The sequence below is a fragment of the Odontesthes bonariensis genome, chromosome 6, assembly GCF_027942865.1.
Source record: "Odontesthes bonariensis isolate fOdoBon6 chromosome 6, fOdoBon6.hap1, whole genome shotgun sequence".
Lineage (NCBI taxonomy): Eukaryota > Metazoa > Chordata > Actinopteri > Atheriniformes > Atherinopsidae > Odontesthes > Odontesthes bonariensis.
The window spans coordinates 29,748,722-29,774,399 of NC_134511.1; the positions used below are offsets into that span (position 1 = coordinate 29,748,722).

General features: G+C 41.1%; 2 protein-coding genes across 2 annotated transcripts; one reads left to right on the forward strand and one right to left on the reverse strand.

Moving 5' to 3' along the window:
• Positions 1–619: 619 nt before the first annotated feature.
• Positions 620–20,089, reverse strand: LOC142382951 (gypsy retrotransposon integrase-like protein 1). Its single transcript, XM_075469075.1, has 8 exons — positions 19,756–20,089; positions 2,885–3,078; positions 2,683–2,794; positions 2,445–2,583; positions 2,307–2,361; positions 1,972–2,229; positions 1,780–1,896; positions 620–1,138 (listed from the first exon to the last, which is right to left on the reverse strand). Exons 1-8 carry the CDS (start codon positions 19,922–19,924, stop codon positions 902–904), a joined length of 1,281 nt encoding a protein of 426 aa, XP_075325190.1. The 5' UTR covers positions 19,925–20,089; the 3' UTR covers positions 620–901.
• A 1,329-nt stretch (positions 20,090–21,418) lies between these two features.
• Positions 21,419–25,390, forward strand: ogfod2 (2-oxoglutarate and iron-dependent oxygenase domain containing 2). Its single transcript, XM_075468213.1, has 7 exons — positions 21,419–21,633; positions 21,756–21,812; positions 22,328–22,438; positions 22,531–22,630; positions 23,533–23,657; positions 24,029–24,286; positions 24,475–25,390. Exons 1-7 carry the CDS (start codon positions 21,499–21,501, stop codon positions 24,739–24,741), a joined length of 1,053 nt encoding a protein of 350 aa, XP_075324328.1. The 5' UTR covers positions 21,419–21,498; the 3' UTR covers positions 24,742–25,390.
• Positions 25,391–25,678: the final 288 nt, after the last annotated feature.

The window sequence follows — 25,678 nt, forward strand, 5'->3', positions numbered from 1 at the left end:
TTGTTCATTTGGGTCGTCTGAGCACATTAAAGTTACTAAACTCGCGTATTTTAAAACAAAACGATTTTAATTTACACGCAGAGTGATACCTCTTTTCGTTTATATTCCTCCTCTGACCTAATGATTGGCTCCTCCCAGAAAAAGCTTCAGCGAGTGGTGTTCAGGACCTGCCTGCGGCTTAAAACCCCCAAAATAATGCTAAAAAAAAAAAAAAAAAAAAAAAATCAATCGGTGACAGACCCCCTTTGATAAATATATTTTTAAATTGTGATATTTAGTTAAGTCCTTGCGATGTAGAAACACCATAACAAATTAGCAAAGCCGATAAAATGGTAAATTCTCTCAAGAGGTTGTCATAAATTTGTAAAGGGCGAGAATAAAAGTAGCCTACAAAGTAGTCTAAGAGTCCCTACAGAAACAATAGATTTTAAAAAGCAGTACAAAAATAAAACCATTTAAAAATCATGTAGTCCACAGTACATACTATTTGATACATTTTCCTGTAGAGTAGAAATGTAATATACTTCAACTCATTCCTTAAGAGTTAAAGCTGCAATAAAGTTTATTCTAAGTATTAAGTTATTTATGATTTAAAATAAAAAGGAAAACATAACCAGAATTTAAAATAAAGTTTTATAATATATCAAAGTGAGAACAATAACTTAATGAGATGATTTTCATGGGAAACAGGAAGAAGAAAGCTCAACAACGTACATGGGCCAAAGCTTCCTGCAGTTTTTAAAGCCCGGTGATTCTGATGTGTGAGAGAATCATCTACAACCCATAACTCCTTCAGGTGATGTGAGTGTTAGCAGATTGCATGATCATTACACACTCGTTTTGCCAACGTTTGCATATCAACATTCTGTCCAAGGCGTCAGGAAGTGTGTCCTCTCACCCTTCAGTGATACATCAACTCAGCCTTTACGTCCTCTGAGCTGCTCTGCTCTGTGTCCAGCACTGTCTCAACAGGAAAAGACAAATACAGGCTCTCTTTCACTTTTTTAGGCGATGGCGAGTCTCCCGCAGCAAACAGGGGATCTATCATTTTAAACTCAACTGGGGGCATGCCGAGCGTCCTGCGCTTAGCGTTTTTCTTCTTCTCCTGCTTGTAGGCCGAGTTCATATTGGCTATCACCTGGAAGCACAACACATACAAGACAGAGACGTATCAAAAGAACAATTAAGCCTTTAAATGTGAACTTTTTCATCTGTTTGCCGCCACAAAACTCCCAGCCAATTCTAGTGACAGCTCTTTATCTGGATACTTTAACCCATGAAGAACAGATGCAACATCTGACTGCATGTGTAAATGGCAGCTTCTGTATGTAGGACTGAAAGAATGTACACGTTGAATAAAATGAAAAATATATTTATGTATAGCTGTGAAATAAATCGACATTTCTGCTTTAACTTTCTTGCTGTTGTTTATTTTTAAAACTCTTGTTATATTTATATCAAATAAAACATCTTAGCTGAAGCTAGTGGGAAAATAAGCTGCTGAAACACCTTGAGTCAACAAACTGTATCTCTTAGTGATTTCAGATTGTTCTGCCGCCCCCAAGTGACCGAAAATAAAATACAACTGAATTTAGGATTTAAAATGTGTGACTGCAGTGGAGAGCTGAATCTACTGAAGCCTGGTGTTTTATGAAATATTTTCAGTAATGTTTAAGTATTGTTTTATGATGTATGTGCCAAACTGATGCTTTAAGAGGGAAATAACCTTTAAACTAAGTAAAGATGGGAGTCCATGGAAAATAAGATCAAGTGAATTACCAGCTCTTTAACAGAGTTCTGTTGCTCCTGCATAACGGCCATATGTGCAGAAGCCTTCTCCTTTGTGGAGTACAAGTCCTGCTCTGAGTCGTCATCATTCAGCAGGTTTGGTGAAGTCTAAATGAAAGGGAATTACTTTCAGGAAATAAAACAAAACAAAGACTAACAGAGAGGCGTCTTGTGCGGGACTACCTGGTTCGTTAAGTTGACCCTCCTGTTAAACATGAGCGAGTAAGGGGTGAATTTGGTCGTGGGGTTGGTGGAGGTGCGGAACATAAACAGCACAGGGTCCAGAAAGTCGTCCCATTCCACCTGCTTCTCCGTTACCATCTGCGCCACGGCCTTCTTCAGCAGCGGGCTCGTGCAGTCGTGGAGCGGGTTCAGCTGCGGCTGATCCAGAGGAGAGACCCTCTGCACCATGCTCCATCTCTCACACAGCAGCTTTGTCACCTAAAACAAGCACACCGTCGTCACAGCATTCACACCTGATCTGTAGTCTCGGATCACTGAAGGTATTTGCTGCTCACCTCTTTGCAGAAGTCAGAATCCTGCGTGCACACGATCATTTTAGGGGCACCAAACCTAATGGAGGAGAGTTATATTTCAGGCTGAGATAAGGAAAATGACCAAAACCAACTTGAATACATATTTCGGGCTCTTTTTACCTGTATATGCATTTAGAAATACATCTTGCAACCGAGAGAGCGTCTGTCTTTTGCACTGGAAAAGCCTCTGGCCATTTACTAAAGTAATCAATAATAAGTGTGACGCAATTGTTGCCTTGCCGAGTTTCAGGGAAAGGTCCTGATGAAGAGAGGAGAAAACATCCATCAGACGTACAGAAACAATTCAGCATGCATAAATGATCCTAAATCCCATGAAGAAATGAGCTGGGGTAAAAACCTATAAAGTCAATCCCGACGATATCCCATGGCGCGTCCACTTTGATGGGCCGAACCGTCCTTGCCAGGTTTTTACTCCTCTCTGTGTGCTGACACGTCTCACACACTTTAATCTGAAACGGTCACAAATGTCAGGCAGTGCCGTTATTACGGCATATCACAGTGACATTAACACAACAGCAGACAAATGAAGATGTTTGTACCCAGTCCACCACATCCTTGATGATCCCCAGCCAGTAGTACTTGCTCTGGATCCTGTGGACAGTCTTCTTTTGGCCCAGGTGATGGCCGATGTCGTTGAAGTGGCAGTCGAGAAAAATCTCCCTCTTCCTCTCGGCCTCAATCACCACCTCCCTCTTCTCGTCTTTCTTTGGTCCCACATAGTACAGCTTGCCCTCTTGAACACATATGAACACATTTAGAAGGATGGACAAATAAGATCCTGAGGTCACACTTCCCCCAATTTTTGCCTCTTCACATTGACTGCCTGTGAAATTTAGAATACAATTTATGCTCCTCCTGACCACATATAAAGCTACCAAAAGCTTTGCTCCATCTCATATTAAAGATCTAATGATTACATACTACCTCACAAGAACTCTTTGCTCTGCAGCAGCAGGCTTACTCTTGGTTCCCAGAATTTCCAGGTAGAGACAGAGCTTTTCATTTTCAGGCTCCTCTGCTATAGAAACTACTATGACTATTTGTGTCTCTTTTATACTTATATTGTTTGTTTTTTTAACAGTTTTTGTATTGTTTTATTGCTGTTATTTACTGTAAATTGCATTTTGGTCCTTCTTCAAAATTTCTTTAACAAAGTTTTTATTCCTTGCTTTTGTTTTTTGTTTTCTGATGTATAAAGCATTATGAGTAGCAATTTTCTCGAAAAAGTGCAGCATAAATAAAGATATGAATGAAGGGAACGTGCTGAGCTTGAGGGAGAATGGCTGAGAGGAGTGGAGGACGTGGTGACGTACGAGCGGTTGGTGGCAGCTGGGCTGGGAATGGTCAGGAGGTAGGAAGTGATGTATCAGGCAGTGAGGAAGAGGAAGGGATGGATGATAGCGGGAGGTTTGAAACTGATAGTTTGATAAGTTTGGATGGTCCATGGAGTACAGAATCTTCTTCAGGAAGGGGTAGTAAACGGAAAAATGGGAAAGTGTATAATGGTGGCGATGGAGAAAAGAAAGCCAGAGTAGACAACAGAAATGGAGCGGAGTACAAAGTCTTTGTGAAGCTGCTAAAGGAGGGAACTAATTTTGATGAATGGAGTCCGTCGCTGCTTACCGTCACGCTACAAAAAGAGTTTGGGGAGGTGAGTGCAAAGAAAATAAGAAGTAGGCTAATAATAATGTGCAAGAATGAAGAGCAACAAAAACGCGCAGTCAAGGTGATTAAGTTAAATGGTCATAAAATTCAGTGTTCGATGGCATATGACAAAAAGCAGGAGAGAGGAGTAATCTCAGGCATCCCGTTAACAGAATCAGTGGATGTCATTAAGTCGAGTATTAAAAATGCCAAGGTAAAAGAAGCAAGGAGGCTGAAATCAAAGCGAGATGGCGTTCTTACTGACAGTCTTATCAGTTTTGCTAACATTTGATGAACCCTTACTTCCCAAAAGGGTGTTTATTGGATTTATAAGCTACGAAGTGAGGCTTTATATTCCACCTCCCCTCAGGTGCTTTAAATGCCAACGGTTTGGGCATGTAGCGGCGGTTTGTAAGGGGAAACAAAGGTGTAGCAAATGTAGTGGAGAGCACGAATATGGCCAGTGTACTGAGGATGCAAAGCTAAAGTGTTGTAACTGTGGGGGCGAACACAGCTCAGCATACAGAGGGTGCGTAGTGAGCAAGAGGGTGCAGGAAGTGCAGAGAATTAAAGTTACCCGTGGCATTACATACGCAGAAGCGGCAAAAACTGTCAAAAGGGTGGAAACAGAACCAGTGCGAAGGGTTGAAACAGAACCAGTGCAAAGAGTTAAGCCAAGCGAGCAGTGCACGAAATGTGAAGCCATCAAAGAAGAAACGCTTATTGTGTCAAAGAATGACTTTGTTTTGTTTATGGCATTTGTAGTCAACTGCACTGCGCAAACTGACAAACATACAAAGAAAATCCAGTACATCCTTAAAGGATAAGACCGGTTTTTTGACATTGGGCCCTTGATTTCACATTATAACATGATGTTCTACTCACCCCTGCTTGTTGTTGGTCATTTGGAGCTGTTCCGAAGATATTCGCGAGGCGTCCGGCTGCTCTCTTGAGATATTCGGCCATGAAACGGTTTCCTATGGGCAAGCTTATACAGGTACAAACTATGCTGTTTATAATTTATTAATTACTCTACACCAGCACTGATAACGTGGAGGTGCGTCGCTTACTTAAAAAAATCCGGGTTACTAATTTTGAATTTTAGCCGAATGAATAAATAGGCAGCAGGTCTGTGGGCTGCCTGTGGCAGTAGCACGACGATGACGTCAGTAACACCCACTTTACGACAAAAAAATCAAAATTACAATAACCCGGATTTTTTTAAGTAAGCGACGCACCTCCACGTTATCAGTGCTAGTGTAGAGTAATTAATAAATTATAAACAGCATAGTTTGTGCCTGTATGAGCTTGCCCATAGGAAACCGTTTCATGGCCGAATATCTCAAGAGAGCAGCCAGACGCCTCGCGAATATCTTCGGAACAGCTCCAAATGACAAACAACAAGCAGGGGTGAGTAGAACATCATGCTATAATGTGAAATCAAGGGCCCAATGTCAAAAAACCGGTCTTATCCTTTAAGGGCGCTAGTAAATATCTGAATATTCATGATATGCAGTGGGAAGTAGTCAGAGACGCTCTGAATCTGACTGACAGCATCCCTCAATCTCAAGAATGAAGGTGGTTCTGGTTAATGGGTTTTGTCATACTGCAATGGAATGCAAGGAGCTTGATTAGGAATGGACAAGAATTTAAGAAATATGTTGACAACCTCAGAGTTAAACCCAGTGTTATTTGCTTACAAGAAACATGGTTGATCCCTAAACTTGACTTCTGCATTAAAGGATACTCATCAGTTAGGAGGGATAGAGATAGTGGCAGGGGTGGGGGTATCATAACATTTGTACAGTCGGGTATTCAGTATAGAGAGGTCAAAAGAGGGAAGCAGTTGGAATATTTAGTGGTAGAAGTCTGGCCAGGGAATGAAAGTATTGAAATGATTAATTTTTACAATCCATGTCAGCAGCTGCAAATGAACCAGTTGGAAGAAATTTGGGAGGGCACAAAAGGGAAAGTGATATGTTGTGGTGATTTCAATGCGCACAGCTCATTATGGGGAGATAAGAATGATGGTAATGGGGATGTAATCTTAGAATTCATGGATGAGGAAGAGCTGGTATGTCTAAATGATGGCTCAGGTACCAGAATGGACATGGCTAGAGGGACAGAGTCTGCTATTGACATAACGCTGGCCACAACAACACTAGCAGACAAGTGTGGATGGGAGGTATTGAAAAGCAATGTGGTGGGCAGTGATCACTTCCCAATAAAAATAGAAATAGGAATGGATGTTTCAGTGGAGCAAAAACTTCACAATGAGAGATGGATACTAGGAAAAGCTGATTGGGATAAGTTCAGAGAGATCAGTGATTCCCGATTGTCCTCTGTAGACACGAATGGAGATATTGAAGAGTTTTGTCTACATGTCTACAAGTGCTGGCATAGTTTGCGCAGCGACAGCAGCAATTCCTAAAACTAAACCTGTGAGCCTAGGCAGGATGGTTCCTTGGTGGAATAATGAGTGTAGAATGGTAGTTAAAAACCGTAATAAGGCATTTAGAGTATTAAAGAGAACCCATAACTTCCAGAACCTGTTTATATTTAAGAAGGCTCAGGCAATGGTGAGGAGAACCATTATGCATGCCAAGAGAGAATGCTGGAGAAGGTACTGTGATTCTATAGGTAGAGACACCCCAGTGGGGAAAGTACGGAGTATGGTTAAGAGGATGAAAGGGAATGGGAAGCCATATGGATATCCTGGACTGCTGGATGGGGATGCTGTAATCACAAGTAACCTTGGGAAAGCAGAGATTATAGCAAAGACGCTAATCAAAGTTCACAGCTCTGACAACCTCTCCCAACAGGAAAGGACAGCAAGAGCTGAGACAGTTGAGAAATATGAGCAGGACTGTGTAAGGGCAAATGGTAATGCAGAAGTGACTGGATGGGAAGTGAATGCACTGTTCACAATCTCTGAACTGAATAATGCTCTCAGGAAATTAGGCAAATCCTCTCCTGGGGGGGATGGAGTATACTATGCCATGTTGGAGAACCTGACTGATATGGGAAAATAAGTTTTATTGGTTCTCTATAATAAGATTTGGGTAGAGGGAATTATTCCAAAAGCGTGGAAGGAATCCATTATAATTCCTATCAAGAAGCCTGGTAAAGACCCGCAAGTCCCAGGTAACTACAGGCCGATAGCTCTAACTTCTCAGATGGGAAAGACGATGGAGAAAATGATAAATGACAGAATGAGCTATATAATTGAGTCAAGGAGATTGATACAAAGTTATCAGAGTGGATTCAGAAGGGGCAGAGGCACAATGGACCCACTGGTGGTCTTGGAAGACGCAATAAGGAGAGCGCAGGCAAATAGAGAGGCTGTTGTAGCAGTTTTCTTTGATATCGAGAAAGCCTACGACATGATGTGGAAGGAGGGTCTACTGATAAAGCTACATAACATGGGTTTTAAAGGAAGGGCGTTCAGCTGGATCAGGGAGTTCTTGATGGGCAGAACCATTAAGGTGAAGATAAACGGAGTGACAAGCCAGAGATACGCAACAGAAAATGGTATCCCACAAGGAAGCATAGTCAGCCCAATGTTGTTCGCCATTATGATTAATGGGATTTTTAGTGGAGTTGAGAACCAAGGGGAGGTTGCCCTATATGCTGATGATGGTGCTCTCTGGAAGAGAGGGAGAAATGTTGAGTTTGTGGGCAAGAAAATTCAACAAGCAGTAACTGCAGTGGATAATTGGGCCATTAGATGGGGCTTCAGAATATCAGTACAAAAAACCAAAACAATGGTCTTTTCTAAAAAGAAGGTCACAGAGAATCTAAAACTCACAATATCTGGTCTAGAGATTGAAAGGGTTGACTCTTTTAAATATTTGGGAATATGGCTGGATCAAAAGCTGACATGGAAGCTGCATATTCAAAGTATGGTTGATAGGTGCAAAAAAGTCCTGAATGTGATGCGGTGCCTACGTGGAACAGAGTGGGAGCAAGCAGACATGCTCTAAGAACTATATATACAGGCCTAATAAGGTCAGTCTTTGATTATGGGAGCTTTGTTTATGGCTCAAAAGGGCCAAAACATTGCTGAAGAAACAAGACGTGGTCCAGAGCCAAGCGTTGAGGCTGTGCTGTGGGGCTATGAAAATCACGCCAGTGGCGGCCATTCAAGTCGAAATGGAGGACATGCCCCTTCACCTTGGAAGGGATCAGCTAGCAGCAGTGTTCTGGGCAAATCTGAAAGGCCATAGAGCTGACCACATGTGCCAGAGTGTTTTACAGTCATGCCAAGAAAGGCTGAATCCACAAATTAGAAGCTATGGGTGGACAATTAGTGGCCGAGTACAAGGCATGGATATTCACGACCTGAAAATAATCCCAACTGTGTTCATTTCCCCTACTCCGCCATGGGTTATGGAAGGGGTGCCTACTGATCTGCTGCTGCTAGAGGAAAAACAGAACAATGAACTGGATAAATACATGGTACAGGGGTACATAAATGAGAAGTATCGTGAAGACGTGAAAATATTTACAGATGCCTCCAAGCAGACTGACAAGAGAGTTGGAGTAGCATATGTCATCCCTGAACTCAGAGTAGAAATGGGAAAGAGAATTACTGATGACCTAGCTGTCTACACAGCTGAGCTAATAGCCGTGTGGCTTGCATTACAGTGGGTGGAGGAGAATAGGCCTGAGAAGGCAGTTATTGCTTCAGACTCCAGCTCAGCGCTGATCAGTATCAAGTCATGGCAATCAAATTCCAGACAAGACGTTGTGTGGAACATAGCGCGAGTCTCTAATGTGCTGCTAAAAGCTGGTACCAAACTGTCATTTGTATGGGTGCCTGCTCACATAGGTGTAGCAGGCAACGAGCTTGCTGATGGCTGTGCCAAGACGGAAGCTGGTAACAGCAGTGTAGATCTGGAGGTAGACTACAGCAAGACTGAAATTAAAAGCATAGTAAAACATTAAATAAGAGAGCAATGGCAATCCCTATGGGACAGTGGAGATACAGGGAGACACCTATGTAGCGTTATTGGGCATTTATATATGCATCAAATATAAGGATTTATAAGACGTTCTCACTGTCTCAAATAAACCTTAAACCTCGAATTTAGGGCACCACCTTCCTTTATTTTAACTTGTTTTAAGTTACAGTCAGGGAGGAAAACTGTTAAAATCTTACGATCCTGGTATGTTAAATTAATAATCAATTTAATAATCAATTAATAATCAGTCTCATTTCTCGCTACTTTCGTGAAAGTTCTCGTTTGGTTGGACAGACATTACGTAAAGAAAGCATACGACACAATCTGTGATTATAACATATATATAGATATATGAGCTATTTATTAAAATGATATGACCAAAACATGAACCTTTAAAACAAACAGGAGATGCATTGAATATGGTGATTATATAAAACACTTAGTGAATGGAAAATAAAATATGGGGAATGGAGAGATAGGGGATGTATTCAATTAGTTCAGGTTGGCTGACTATTTGACGCTAAATACTGACATTTCGGATTAATTTATCATTCTGTGAAAGCCTCGAGACATCCATCAAACCCACTTTAAGGTGAAAACGGGTCGGTCTTACTGTGCTGAAGTTCTGCTTAGTCAGCTCGGAACACGGCAGCGGCCACGGGGGTTCGAGGGGATTTCTCTTCCGCTCTATGGGCCTTCCTGGTTGTGGTGGCTGACTTTAGCGGACTTCTCAGTTGCTTCTTTCACTGGGAAACGGGAACGATGGTGCCGAGGGCTGTGGTTAGATGATCAAATCCTCCGAGTGTCAGAGTTGGTCCGTTGCTTCTCTGATGAAGTGAACTTAAGTTCACAGAAGATTAATAAAAGGTTGCTTGGAGTTGGCTTCTTGGTAGGAAAAGGTGATGATGGCGTGTAACGGCGGAGGTTAGAGCGTGCGACGTGAAAAAGGACATGGATGACGATGGACGAACAAAAACAAGAAAAACGTGCACCTTCAGACTTCATTCTGTTTCTTTCTTCGAGTCTTTCTTCCTTGGGTCTTTCTGCCATCTCCTTCCTCCCTTTTGTCGTATTCTGTACGGCTCATCCTCTCACCTTTCCGCTCTCTTCAAATCTCTCCAGATCTGAGAAACTGAACAACTGAAAATCACATCTAATCTGCTCCCTGAGCAACTGTGATCTCATCCATTCTCTGCTCTGCTCTCTGTGTGCTCAAATCTCCTTCTTCTCTGTCCTCTTTCTTCTTTCTTCTGATCTAATCTGAGTCTGGTTTCGCGGGTTCCGTGGTTTGACTCTCGGAGGCGGGGCATGACGCAAGCTTACACTACTCTTTCAGCCAATGATATGCCTGAACTGTGGTGAACGTCTGCCTGGGTGTCTGTGTAAGATGATCTACTCAGCCTTTTATGTGGGGATTTCGGGCTGAAACAAAGAAACTCTTATTTCTCCATTACTCTGTCTCATAGAACATTTGTTTTGGTGATTCTGAAAACACCACATCTTGTTAAGATATGCAGGTTAAAGATATAACATAGACTTGCAATATAAAGACATCAAATAACACAAAATGATACAGACGATTAGTCTCAAAATTCAGATGAGTATCTATAAAGTCGTGACATATGGATAGCGAACCACACAATGTTGATTTTCTGTGTTAACAATGGGGATACCAAACAAATACCAAATAGATACTGAAGGGACATCGTTAAAAGTTAAATTGTTGCATATATCTTGTCCATCTTACTGAGTCCTTGTGTTCAGCTATTCAACAATATAGACCACTAGGGGGCAATGTTGTTCCATCGGCGAGTTTGTCTTTTCCCAACAAGATTATTTCTCAGTCGATATTTAAGCCAGAATCGTACAAATTGTCTCTATATGCGTCTTGTGATCTAGCTGGAAACCTGAAAGAACGTGACTAAAAGTGAGTCTTAAGCCGCTTTCGGACTGTAGGAACCTTTGGCAGTTCTAATAACCTTTTAATCCGCGGGGCCGTTTTCTCCCGTGTTCGGACATACAGGAACTCGGGGCTTTCTCCCTTAGTTCCTATAACTATTTAGCTCCTTCTCCGAGGTCGGGTCTTTTCATGGTTCTATAGAACGAATCTAACAGAGGTGTGTGGTGGTCGGTAGCTACGCCCCATGTAATTCTATCACGGCTGAAATGTTTCCTCATTGACACAGACACAACCGGCGGGTGTTTAATAAGTTAAACTTACACTGGTCTCCTTTGTCTGCAGCGCTCTGCTCTCCTTTCTTCCTTCATGAAATAAAAAAGTATCGTCTCCTGACTCTCTCTGTGAGCTTTTCCAGCCTCGATATTAGACGCCTGATGTGATTGTCCATGATTAATATCACCATCATGCAGACCATAAACACAGTGGCCTCCCCGCTCTCCATATTAGCTTCTTGGTGGTGTTTTTTCTACTCTCCTTACTTTTACCGTTTTGTTTTGTGTTTGAATGTAGCGCTAAAGGGCTAACGGCTAACACGTCACTGAAGTAGACGGCTGCGCGCGGCGCATCAGTCCCTATCAGGTCCCGACTCATGTGCGAATGCAGACTGAAACAGTTCCGCTGGGGAAGGATAGTTATCAGAACGAAATTCGAGGAGGGTAGTTCTGATAACTACTTTCTTAGAACGGTCTGTCCGAAAGCGGCTTTAGTGAAGTAGAGTCTCAGTTCGTGTGTAGCCATCTGGTCGGTTCTCTGGTGGGAAAGGGTGTTAAAGTGTCAACTTCGATTTATGGTGAAGATAACATATTGAGGTCTCCCACTTTTCCAACAGAAAGATCCTTTGTTCATTTTAGTTTATCCCAATTTTATGGCAAGCGTCTGGAGTTCGGAGTTCGTTTGGAGTTCCACTCCACGAAAAACTTTCAAAGGGCCGAAGGTTGTTGTAAATTAGGCAGTTTCTGTCTCATTTTCCTTTGTGGAAAGAAAATGGAGATCTGTTTTTTATCCACATACGTAAACATCCCCCACAGGAATGTTGGTTTTGTCAAAGTTTGAAAAACTCTTAATCCACACGGCACTGTGACTGCTACACCTACATGACATCCAAGGCAAAATAGAACAATGCAGGTCATCAAACAGGAGTAAGGGAGAGGAGGATGTTGTGTCAAGGATGAGATTTGGCCACACTAGGCTTCACAACACCATGGCAATACTGAAAAAACACACAGATGGGAATGTGACTTTTGTGACAGCATAGAATCAGTAGAGCATGTGATCTGTTACTGTCCTAGGTATCACTCAGAAAGAGAAACGCTAAAAAGGCAGCTGAGAAAGGCCAAGCTGACACTGAACGTGAAGGATATATTAAAGTTAAGTTCTGGCCACATCTGTTTTAACTATGTGTTTAGATTTCTGAGGGATACAGGACTCATCCACAGGGTCTAGTGACATCTTCTTAATTTCCTTTTTCCTTTTATTTTTATTTGGGGGTCCTAGCAGCGAAGCTGCAGGAACCCATTGAGTTAGTAGCTTTTCTTCTTCTTATTATTATTATTATTCATCCGTTTCCGCTGCAATTGAAGTCTGTGGCAGCCCCATGAACGCAATGCGAGAAAGTTGTGAAATTTGGCACACGTAATCAGCCAAGTGCCAAAGCCAAAGTCAAGAATTTTCATGCCCCAAGAGCCTACTCTCTAGCGCCACCAACACGTCAAAGTTGAAAGTGCATTCAGCCTAATAACTTTGGATTACTTGGTCCAAATTTCACAAATGAGGCATCGTTGGAAGCCTTGGATCATGACGAGTCCAACGCACCCTATGACGTCAATTTGCGTATGCCTAGATTTTCCGCCATTTTGAATTTTATGAAAAGCTTAAAAAAGCATTTCAGGCCACAGAAATTGTCCAATTTTCACGAAACTTGGCACATAGACTCTTAAGACCAAGCCGCACAAAAGTTATTGGGTGGAACTTTTAATTAGGCTTCCGATATTCCATAAAAGCCAATCAAACTCGAGGTTGACGCCGCCAAACCGGAAGTGAGGCCATATCTTGGTAACCATTTGATGTAATGACGTCAAACTTATAACACAGATTCATGACTTGGACAGTAAGAGGCCAACGAAGTTTGGTGACGTTTTGCCTATAGGTGGCGCTATATGTAGCAAAAATGCATTTTTGCTCATATCTTTGGACCCCTCGGTCCAAATGTCACAAATGAGGTACCGTCGGAATCTCTAGATGCAGACAGGGTCAACGCACATCATGACGTCATCTGCGCCATCTTGAGTTTTCCGCCATTTTGAATTTAATCGAAAACCTTCAAAAAGCATTTCAGGCCACTGAGATTGTCCAATCTCCACGGGACTTGGCACATAGAATCTTCAGACCAAGCCGCAGATAAGATATCATGTGGATTTTTTTATTTCACTTCCGTTTAACCGCGGCAGCCAATCAAACTCTACGCCGATGCGCAAACGGGACATTTGGCCGTATCTCTGCGATGCATTGATGTATCGATGCCAAACTTGGTGCATGGACTCACGACGCATTCCTGAGCAGCCCAAGCCTTGCTTATTGAGCCATACTGCTAGGACCCCCACATCGCTGCTTGCAGCTATATTTTATGTTTATTTTTTCTTTGTTAAGTATCAGGATATCAGCTAGGGCTCTTGCATCCATACCCCAGTTCAGCAGGTGGAGGTAATGCACCTAAACGTTGAGTTGCCAACCGCCAATAAACTCAAAAAGAAGAAGAAGAAGGGAACGTGCTGAGATGACTACTACACACTCTTCATCTCGACAATCTAGAATAGACTTTTGGCTTGTCTCAGATTCAGTAAACCAGGAAGCTGTTACTGTTAATACTTTGCCTACCCCCCTTACAGACCATAAAGGAATCGAACTAATTATTTCATTTTCAGACAGTAGACACTCTCTTGGCTCTACTTCATACTGGAAATTGAACAATTTATTGCTAAATTACGAAGAGGTCTCTACAAAGTTAAAAAAAGTTATTACATTTTTTTGGTATAAAGCTCAAATTGAAAATCTTTATGGTCTTAACTGGGAACTTTTTAAATTTGAATCTAGTAAATTTCTGCGAAAATTTAACAGTGATAGAGCCAAAGTTAATAGAGCTGAGGAAACCAAGATTATATCTAGGATTCTAGAGCTTTCTCATTTAAACCCCTCTCAATTAAACAATTTAGAACAACAAGAGTTATCTGAGTTACAAATCAAATTAGATAATTTTTACATTAACAAAAGTAAAGGTGCTTTTGTTAGATCAAGAAGAAAGTGGCTAGAAGAGTGAGAACAAAATATTCATTACTTTTTTAACCTAAAAAAATATAATTCTGTCAATAACTCTATTACCAAACTTAAGGTCAACAACTCTGTTACAGATGACCCTGATGTCATAGCTAAATATTGTAGTTCCTTTTACGAAACTCTGTATCGTTCCAGCTTCTGCCAAGTTTCAGCTGATGCCTTGTTGACCAATCTAACAGCTAAACCAATCTCTAATGTTGAACAGAAACGCTGCGATGAGCCAATTTCCTTACAGGAAATTCTAGATGCTGTCTCGCACCTCAAACTGAACAAATCCCCCGGGATTGATGGTCTAAGTGCTGATTTTTATAAACGTTTCTCATCAGACCTTGCCCCTTTTCTTCTGAAGGTTTTCACAGAAAGCATAGAAAAAGGCTTCCTCTCAACAACCCTCACCCAGGGTCTTACCACGTTGATACCAAAACCTAAAAAAGATCTTCTACTGCTTGATAATTGGCGTCCCATATGTCTTCTTAATACCGATTACAAAATATTTGCTTTAATTGTTGCTAAAAGATTAAAATCTGTTCTACATTCAATTATTGATGAAACTCAATCTGGTTTTATGAAAAATAGGCACATCACAAATAATATACGACTCATTTTGGACATTTTAGATTACCCTGATTTTGTTCACGATAATGGTTTTATTTTATTCTTAGATTTCTATAAGGCATTTGATACAGTAGAACACAATTTTATTTTTCAAAGTCTGAATAAATTTGGATTTGGGAAAAGTTTTACTTCCATAATCAAAACCTTATACCAAAACAATAACAGTTCCATCAAACTAAAAAATGGCTCTTCTCCTAGATTTAACATCTGTAGAGGAATCAGACAGGGGTGTCCTGTCTCCCCCTATATATTCCTCTTAGTAGTTCAGCTTCTGGCCGATCATATTAAAACTGGTCCTTTAAAAGGGATCTCGGTTACTGATAAAGTGATTACATTAACACAACTGGCAGATGACACTACCTTATTTTTAAAGGACGAGAATCAAATCCCCTTAGCCATCAATGAAATTAGCATTTTCTCTAAAGCTTCTGGTCTTTATCTTAACCTTAAGAAATGTGAAATAATGGCTGTTAAGGACTGTTCCAAAACCTCAATTGAGAGCATACCAGTTAAAGATGAGGTCGTCTATCTAGGTATAACCATCACAAAGGATCAGAAAAGAAGAAGCTCTCTGAACTTTGACCCTCTTATTTTAAAGACTAGAAAAAGACTCAATCAGTGGTTAGTAAGAGATCTTTCACTGCGTGGTCGTATTCTGCTTACTAAGGCCGAAGGCATTTCCAAGGCTTACTTATGCTGCGCAGGCGTTAGAAGTTGACAATAAAGCTGAGAAAGAAATTGACAAGTTATTCTTTAATTTTGTCTGGAAAAATAAGACTCACTATATTAACTCATTGGCTGCCAGCCATTTTCAGTTCAGAGCCACCCATACTGCCAAGTGTTTTTCAGTATTTTGACTGATTTTCCATTTGATCAGGAAAAAAAAGTTTGTTTCTACCATTTTCAGTCTTTTAGTAATAGACAGTAGAACATAGGTTGGTTTCACCAAAAACAGCTGTTTGACCCAAAAAATTGAGAAAACGAGCTCTCTTTTTTTTTGTGCATAGTGGCACTGCTGCCACCTAGCGGGTAATTTTGCCAGTATATTCTCTGTTTAGTGTTTACAAGCCTAAGATTTAGTGACGAACTCCGCTAGATTGTCCCCCAGCCCGCTCCGTTAAAAACGCAATTGACGTCTATAGACGTCTTTGGCAGTGAACGTTTTTTTTTTAAATTGACGTTTTTTTTTAAATTGACGTCAATGGCACCGAAAGAGTTAAGAAATCTACTCTAATGAACTCATATGAAAATGGAGGACTGAACTGTTTATCATTCTCCATTTTGAATAACACCTTTAAGATAAATTGGATTCGTCAATTTTTTAAATCTCCAGCCTCAATTTGGAACATTATACCTTTCCATATTTTTTCTAAATTCGGCGGTTTGAATTTCTTTTTGGTTTGTAACTTTGATATACAGAAGCTTCCAATCAAACTCTCTAATTTTCACCGTCAGGCCTTTTTATCATGGTTACTCATCTACAAGCACAATTTCTCTCCTCATCGATACATCATATGGAATAATAAGGACATTTTATTTGAGAAGAAAACTTTGTTTTTGGATACCTGGTTTAATCATAACATTCTGGTAGATCAACTGTTTAACAGTACTGGAATGTTACTGAGCTATGAGGATTTCCTATCTAAATTTAATTTTCCCATTTCTTATGGAGAATACGCAAAAGTTTTCAGGGCTATTTCTACAAAGATTTGCATGTTATTCAAACAGAGGACAAGACTCAGTTATCTTCATTCTCCAACTCTTACTCCTCTACATTCTCCTGTTGGTAAAATATGTTTTAACCCTCTTCTTCGTAACAACAACAAATCAATCAGATCCTTGTTTCAGAAGGAGACGACTTCTACTCCTGCTGTCATTCCATTTTGGAATCGTTTTCGGACTGATATATCTTGGAAATCTACCTGGTTGCTCCCAAATCATTTTATTCTCACCAACAAGGTAAAAGAAGTGTTCTATAAACTCATTCACAGGATCTACCCTGCTAAAGACTACCTGAAGAAATTCAACTCAAACATTAATGTGAACTGTACCTTCAGTGATCTTTGCCCCGAGTCCATCACTCATTTGTTCTGGTTATGTCCTCATTCTAAAGAGTTCTGGCAACATTTTTATATTGATTTAAAAATATTTGCAAGCTTTCAGTTGTTCTGGGAACATGTCCTATTTGGCTATCAACAAAGTGCTAAAATGAATCCAAAGATTTTCTTTATTAATTTACTAATTTTTAAAGCTAAATTTCACATACACAAACACACATTTTTGAAAAGAAAACCAAATTTTTCTGTCTTTTTGGTTGAATTAAAGCAATACCTGCTTACAATTAGACCTTTAACTAATAAAAAAGCAAAAACAACTATATGGGCCTGTTCCCAACTTGGGATTATGGACGAACTGTTGTCATAACTCCTAATTTTTTTTTTTTTTTTTAAATTTTTTTTTACAAGAAATTCCTTGGCACATATGTCTTTAGCCCTATTCGGACGGGACTAGTTTAATGGGGGGACCTGGGGTAAAGTAATAATAACCAGGAAATCTAGTCCCGTCCGAACGCGCCATGTCAGTAAAGATAGCGGAGTATAGCCTGATTCTTACTCGGCGCAAACGCGCAACTGTTCTGGCTCGAGAACCATTAATGACGTCATCGAAAGCGCCAGCCCCTTCACAGTTCCTTCAGCTCATAAGCGCAGTTTGCGCCGAGTATGCGTCACATTTGCAGTTCTCTCTAGACCAGCGGGCGTCACTGTTGAGGAAACAAGCTGAAAAGCATACGAAGAAAGCATACACAATGCCACCTGTGGTGTCACGTCAGCAGAGGCTGGCACATCTGATGCGGAATGAATTTACTCTGGGTGTAGAACTGTATATGTATCTCAGAGCTAAGCGGCTGCGGCAAAAACAGAAGAGAAGGTGGAATGTTCGTCCTTTGCAACAAGACGAACTTTGTCAAACGTTGTCCCAGTGTAACTTCATAGACGTGTCGTACAGATGTTTGTAGAGGCGCACCCTCTCGGTCACCACGGTCTCTGCAGTGTTCATTTTTTCTTTTTCTTGGTCAGCTGTTTCCGGTTGAGCGCGCGCGAAGTCAGAAAAAAAGTTGTGTGCGCGCCCTTGCGCCGCGCGAGGATTTTCTAGCTTGCGACGGGGGGCGTGGTGGAATTTTGGGTCACGTGACCGTTTGCGCCATTTGCGACCAGCTAGTAAGAGCGAGGTTGCGCCGAGTAAAGGCTCTAGCATGGTTGCCGCGTCTGCTCGCGCGAGCGGTGTTGATGACGTCACGAGTTCGTGCCCGCCATAGGACCCTATATAGGGCGCAAGTCGTTGCGCGCCAGTAGTTGCAATTTTCTCCGTCACAGAGGTGGCGCTGCTACGTGAAGGTTACCTCTACTCTACAACCACGAAAGTGGAGAAGAAAACAATGCCGCTGTCAAGAGCAGGAATACTGTAATTAATGATACTGCTGCAGTTTTCGGATCATTTTAATTTTTTAATTCAGTTAAAAGAGGTGAAGGTTTGAAGCCCCCGGCATCAACAGAGTCTCTGCCCTCTTCTTTGCCTTCACGTATCTGTCCCGTAGCTTCTTCCACACATTCTTACAGAACTCTCCCTCTTTCCCCAAAGTTCTGCCAATCTCTGTGCACCAGTTTGGGGAGTTTACTTGGTCCCTGTGCTGTTTCACTGGAGTTTCGTACAGCTGCCTGTACAAACGCACCTCCTCACTGAGCCTGGTCTCACATCGGTCCATCCGGTTCGTTGTGCTCGGCGCCGCCAAGTTACAAAAATCGACTGGTGCACGACAGCACGCTGCGCCGTCTTTTCAAGGGAAGCGCCAGGCCTGAAACGTCATTTTGACGTCACGGTGCGACACCGCCGTGACAGACGCGGCAACCATGCTACCGCCTTAAGAATCAGCCTTATGTCGGTAAACTTTGCCGAGAATTCTACCTCCTGTGAAACGGTCCGGAGTATCTACCATAGGTAATACTAATCCCGTGCGAATGCGACCTTCGGTAATAAGTACGGAATATATCGTCACATCCTTTTAAAGAGAGAAACAATTAGGTGTAAAATAGAAAATGACACTTAAGTTTCGTTGTGCAATCCTTTTTTTAAACTATACTTTACATTCAGGTAAAATAAGTACGCTGAGCAAAACTTTTGGTGAACAGTACTTTATATTAAGGTCAAAAATGAATAAATCTTCTGTTCTGTTATACTGTACAATACGTTTTAGTAATACTTATCATTCAGGTAAACAAACAAAAAAGTCTTCTGCGTTTGTATACAATAATTTTGGAGCAGAATGCTTTATATTCAAGAAAACTCCTCCCATGTTAGATGAATATTACAGGGATTTCTTGTCCCGTCCGAATTGGTCATTTCTTCTCCCTGGCGTCGTCTGGTTAACCAACATTACCATACGTCCCCCCATTGAACTAGTCCCGTCCGAATAGGGCTTTTGTGTTCATTAGCTTTCTTTTTGTAAGTGCATCATGAAGGTCATCTTCTTATTATTATTATTGTTATTCCTATGCTCCCCCTGGCTATCTTCTTTTTGGCGTTATGCTCACATTTGTAAACTGTTATTTTGTTGAATTACTAATAAAGTTTAATAAAAATAAAAAAAAACTACTACACACTGCTGCCTTCAAAACTGTAGGAATTTTCTGATGTCGTGTCTGCTTGACTGAACATAACTTTGGACTTGCTTAAACTTCATTACGTTTAAACCCTCCCTCAGGGTACACAGAGGTCGACAAGTAAGAAGGGTACTAACTGTCAGGTTTTGGGAATGGAAGTTTGTGGTACAAACACAGTGTTACTGGAACATCCTCTTTACTTTTACACTACTAAGTAGAGGTTTTGAACGCAGGCTTACCGTCAATTATAAATTTCTGGGCATATCTTTTGAGATTCTTTTTTCGTAAAGGATTCATCGTTGGAGGAAAACTGCCTTTAGCCACAAAAGTGTAAATGTCTCCGAGTTTGTTGGAGCTGGATTCAACCACCTCCTCCTCAGCCACTTGCAACGACTCCACGTTCAACATTTCCCACGGCGTGAGTCCACATCAAACGAAGTAAATATGCCAGCTGCTATTCGGCATATTCAGCAGCAGAGTAGGCTTCTGTTGATAAAAATATAACAAAAACACAAGAGCTACTAGATAAATAAAAAAATACAAAGCTTCTGTCTGGCTTCTTTATCTTCTTCTACAAGTGACTGAAGGTAGTTTGTAGCCAGTCTTTCACACCAGCGCCCCCTTTGGACAACATGGGGTACTTCAAATGTGTCCAAAAGATAAATAAGATACTAAGCGACATTATTGGTAACCGTGAAAACTACATCAATACACTCTACACTTGTGATATCCATAAACAAATGATTATATCAACTATTTTCAACACATTTAAATTATTTTACAGCTCAGATCTCTTTATATTGTAAAAAAAAACGAAACAGAAATTGTTTGTACAATTCTAACAAGTTTGAAAGTCAGTATGTGGTCTGAGCACCTTCATTCTCCAACACAGCCTGAACCACCTTAGACAAGCTTTCTTGTCATTTCTATAAGTAGTCTTCAGGAAAAGTTCTCCAGGATGCTTTAAGGACATCCCAAAGCTCTTCTTTGATAGTCGGCTGCCTTTTGTTCCGTTCTCTGTCAAGATGATCCCACACTGCTTCAATGATGTTGAGGTCCAGGCTCTGGGGAGGATTTATCCCTCCATAAGACCTGTTGCCACTAATTTTCAGTCCACTTCTTGTGTCATTTGGCATACCTCAGCCTTTTCACCCTGTTTCCCTTCCCTAAGAATGGCTTCTTGACATGGAGACCATTTCTGATGAGGCTTGGGCCAACAGTAGATGGATCAACTGAAGGTCCAGATGTATCTCTCAGGTCCTGTATCAGGTCTTTGCTGGATTTATCACTTTCAGATACTGTTCATCTGCTATAGATAGTTAGTTCATGTTTAATCCAAAACGTCTCCTCTTCAGCTCCACTGGATTTGAGATCGTATTCCAGGCATTACTTGGGCTTTGGAAAACTTGGGTATCTACTCACAGATGCAAACATCTTTCCCATTGCCGTGATTATGCATCATAATGGACATGACAGTGCCAGAAATGCAAGCAGAAATCTTTGTGCTGTGCAGCATCAAAATAAACGTTGGAAAATGATTCCAAAATCAGCATTTTCATCATAAAAATGTCATTAGAAAATCTCAAGAAGATACAAAGAAAGACAAAGATAATATGTTCAGACTATAATATAAAGCATAGTTATGCTGTGGACCAGATTATCAAATGATGTTAAACATTTTCAAATTATTTTTCAAAAGCCTCCCCTTCTCAGGTGTTTTCTACAATTGTCTTATACCTTTATTCTTTCCTCATCTCATTACACCAGTTGTAATGATTTCCAAAACCGTTTGTTTGGGAGAAAGCTGTTTTTTTTTTTTATGGTGATTCTTTTTTTTTTGACTGCTCAGGAGGCTTTTAATTTGGAGGACACCCAACCGGAAGTATTGCGCTTACAGGAAGCCTGTGTTGTCAGGGGGGACGGCATTATGTGGCTCTACTTGGGTTGATTTTAGTAAAGCAGTTCTTATTAAATGGGCAGCCATGACAAACAAAGGTCACGAAACAGCTCAGTTTTATATGTGCAACTGCTTCACAATTGATAATATTTTCTTGGAGGACTACAAGCTCCATGTTCGCTTTGTGTCCGAGCAGCAGTTCAGACTGGACTACCAGGCAGTGAGTGCATCTGAGTGGGCAACATTTCGATACAACAGATAGTATTTGAAGTGACATGTCCGCTGTGTGAAACTCACAATGCTGTTTTTGTGTGTACGTGTGTGTTAATTATTGTCACGCAGCTGCTAATGAGGCTTGGCTGCGTCACGGAGCAGCAGTTTGAAGATGTCTTCAAGAAGGTAAACAAAAGTATGTCTGGGCGCGCGCGTGCTGTCGTAAACACGTCATAATGACTAATCATGACGTAGATGATCCCAGTCTACTTGTTGTGACCGGACCTCCTGTTAGACATTACATTAAAACCATAGTGACGTAAATCAATCAAATTTGTCTCTAAGTAGTCATCTGAAAGTGAATATTTGTTTGTTTCTTAGTAGTCTGTGAGTGTAAAATTGAGGAAACTAGTTTAGTTGTATGGCAAGACTGATATATCAGTTTGTAATTAGATTTAAGGAAGAGAAATCTGGTTTTCTAACCAAATGTGGCACCAATTTTAGTTAGAAGGTCTATGCCCAAGGAGGACCCCATGTTATTACATAACACAATAATCAAGTTTTAATCAAGTGATTATTGGAAAACATTTTGATTGAAGAAGCTGAGCTGATACATTCATGATAATGAGATGGCTCACCTAAAACATCTGTACTTTCACCCCCATTTGAATGTAACTGCATCGTAAGTCTGCTCTGTTTAGATTTCCCAGGAAGTGGACAGGCGAAGGCGGCTCGATGTGACATCAGCTGAGAGAGCTGCTACAATAAAACACACGTACCGGCCTCTCCATCCTCACGTCTACCATCTACAGGTACTCACTGCATCAGTCCCTGCTGATAGCCTCATGAATAATGTGCCAGTAGCACCTTGCTGAGACTCCACCTGCACTCCACCTCCCCTCAGGAGTCCTTCCTCGCTCCAAAGTTCAAGCAGATTGTTGAGTACTGTCGAAGCAGTCACGCCAGCGAAGAAGGTCTCTTAGAACTATTGGAGAAAGAGGCAGGTGAGCTGAAGGTCAAAAGCAGAGGAATCATTCAAACTGGTGGTAGGAATAAGTCATAATAGACAGAGAAAACTTCAGAGTCAAACCACATTGTTTAATTTTTACCATTAAATGCAAACTGTTGTGTTTGGACTTAGTTAAAATGCTAAACTATGTCAGGTACAGAGGAATTGGCATAAAGTATGTTTCCTCAGTATGAACTGTAGAGGTTTAGAATAGTAAGAACTACACATACAGTTTCATGTGTTTAAGGCTGGGCAGCTGTTTAAAATGTAAATAAAAGCAGATTGCAAAGATTTGCAAATTCCATAGCTTTATATTTCATTCACAATAAACCGCAGAAAGCATGTCAAATGTTGAATGTGAGCCATCGTACTATTTCATAACATTATTTGCTCATCTCGCATCTGATGGCAACAACACATCTCAAATAGGGTCCATGTTTCCAACTGTGTAGCATCCCCTTTTCTTTTAATCACAGTCAATAAACATCTGGGAACTGAGGAGACCAGTTGTTGGACCTTTGGGACAGGAATGCTGTCTTATTCTTGTCTGATACAGGATTCTAGCTGCTCAACAATCTTGGGTTTTCATTGTTGTATTTTGCATTTCATGATGGGTTGTATGAGTACTTCCCATTTTCCGGCTTGAATCAGCTAGTAGTAAACCTCAAAGGCTGCATGAATACGGCACATTATCATGAAAAAGACCACCTTTCCTGCAGTGTAACATTTACACACATCAGTATATTGAAACACGAATGAGTGTCTTTGGAGATAAGATTAAGATTAAGATTAAGATTAAGATTAAGATCTACCTCGGATAAATTTATATTGTTTAATATTACATCTTGGAAATTTATAGAATTGTACGTTGCACACATTTGTTTCTTTCTGTTGAAGCTTCGAGGGTGTATCGCTTCGCTGTGTTTGAGAAGCGCTTCTGTGAGCAGCTGGTGGAGGAGCTGGAGCATTTTGAGCAGTCATCAGCCCCTAAAGGAAGACCCAACACCATGAACCATTATGGGGTAATGAATCACTCTCTACTGGCTAAAACCCCTGTAAGACGCTGTTTAAAGAGGACTCGTTCAGCCATATGTCATCTTTCTCATGGAGCCTTTGCCTGCTGTGGGCACGTTGCTCATGAAATACAGCTCCATCACATGAGAAGTGTGCTCCAGGCAACCATGTGCATAGACTTTAACAGATTTACAGGATGTGTCACGAATTCAACATACCTTTATTAATTAAATGTATTACCTGGTGTTTAATGACAGAGCCCCTCTAAGAAAAAAAAACTTTAATCAACGTAAAGTCATCAAGCACTCAGACTTAAACAATGTACACTGGTGGGATATTAAGGTAATTTAACATGAGGGCTTCCCTTTTTCTCCTTCAGATTCTCCTCAACGAGTTGGGCTTTGACGAGGGCTTCATCACACCTCTGCGTGAGCGGTACCTGCACCCTCTCACCTCCCTGCTGTACGTGGACTGTGGGGGTCACTTTCTGGACAGTCACAAGGCTTTTGTGGTCAAATATGCAATGAATGAAGACCTGGACCTGAGCTATCACTTTGATAATGCAGAGGTCACTCTTAATGTTTCCCTGGGCAAGGAGTTTACTGAGGGCAACCTTTATTTTGGTGATATGAGACAGGTGAGACCATATTGGAATACTTCAAATCTAAAACAGTTTTTCGGTATTTCTAATTAATATTTTTATTATTGATAGTAATATTGCAGTTGTTCCAACCATGATGTCATGTAATCTAATTAAGATTGGACAGTGATGTTGTAAAGTACTGTATCTTGTCTGAAGGCGGTGGTTTTTGTTGCCTCATGCAGGTGCCTGTAAGTGAAACTGAGTGCACAGAGGTTGAACACAGGGTGGCCGAGGGCCTCCTCCACAGGGGCCAACACATGCACGGGGCCCTGCCCATCTCCTGCGGCCAGCGCTGGAACCTCATCATCTGGATGAGAGCCTCTCAGGAACGCAACAAACTGTGCCCCATGTGCAACCGGAGGCCCTTGCTGGTGGAGGGAGACGGCTTTGCTGACGGGTTCACCAAACACTCTGAGGCACCGCTTAACGCGTCATGTGTGCTGACGTGACGGCGTGCAGCTGCTTTATGACAGACTCTGGGGCATTGTAGGAGGCCATGAAATTAAATTCATTCTAATGACACATTTTGATTTTATTCCAAAGTAGAATGATTAAGCATGTCCTTTTTTTTATGATGATGCCTAATCCAATCAGTAAAGTCAGAATTGACATCATCATCTCAATCATCTGAACTACAAAGCAGTGTTAAAATTGGCTTTGTTCTTAGACATTATGAATGCATATTAAAATAGTCCATGTTCCATGTTTGTACTTTTCCACTCTGCTCATATGGTCACACAATATATGACCTTAAATGGTCCAAGACTCTAAGATAGCATAGCGAGCATAAACAATTAGTCTGGGAAAGCAGATGCACGCTTAAAACAACATTCACACACACACACACACACACACACACACACACGTTGTTTGTCTTATCCAAAGAACATGACTAAGACGGTGTTTAACCTGCTCATGTCCAATTATACTCTGTCGAGTGTAAGTCCAAACTCTGTGAAATAAAGGTTCATATAAATATGAAATGTTTCCGGAAATTGGGGCTCGGTCTGACGGATTTCCTGCGAGAGCTCTGTCCCTCCGAGTCTAGCACTGCTATACTTCACATGTGATCACCAATAAATACTTTGTTTAACTTAAGATTTCTCCAGCTTGTTCTTGAGCTTCCAATGAAAGAATCGAGCAAATAGCAGGTTCAACATATCCAGGGTATCATCTATTTATCCGGTTTAAGTGATGCTGTGATAGTGGTTATCAACGCAGTGAATTAACCCAGTCTTTTCAACTCTGGACATCTGCTTGTACATGTAAACCCAGTGGAGTTGGCATCAAATGACCAATCACAATCATCTTTCTAGCAACCTGAAAAGCAGCACAACTGCTGCCGCAAATTAAAAAGATATCACTGTCATGTTTTTTGAATAAATA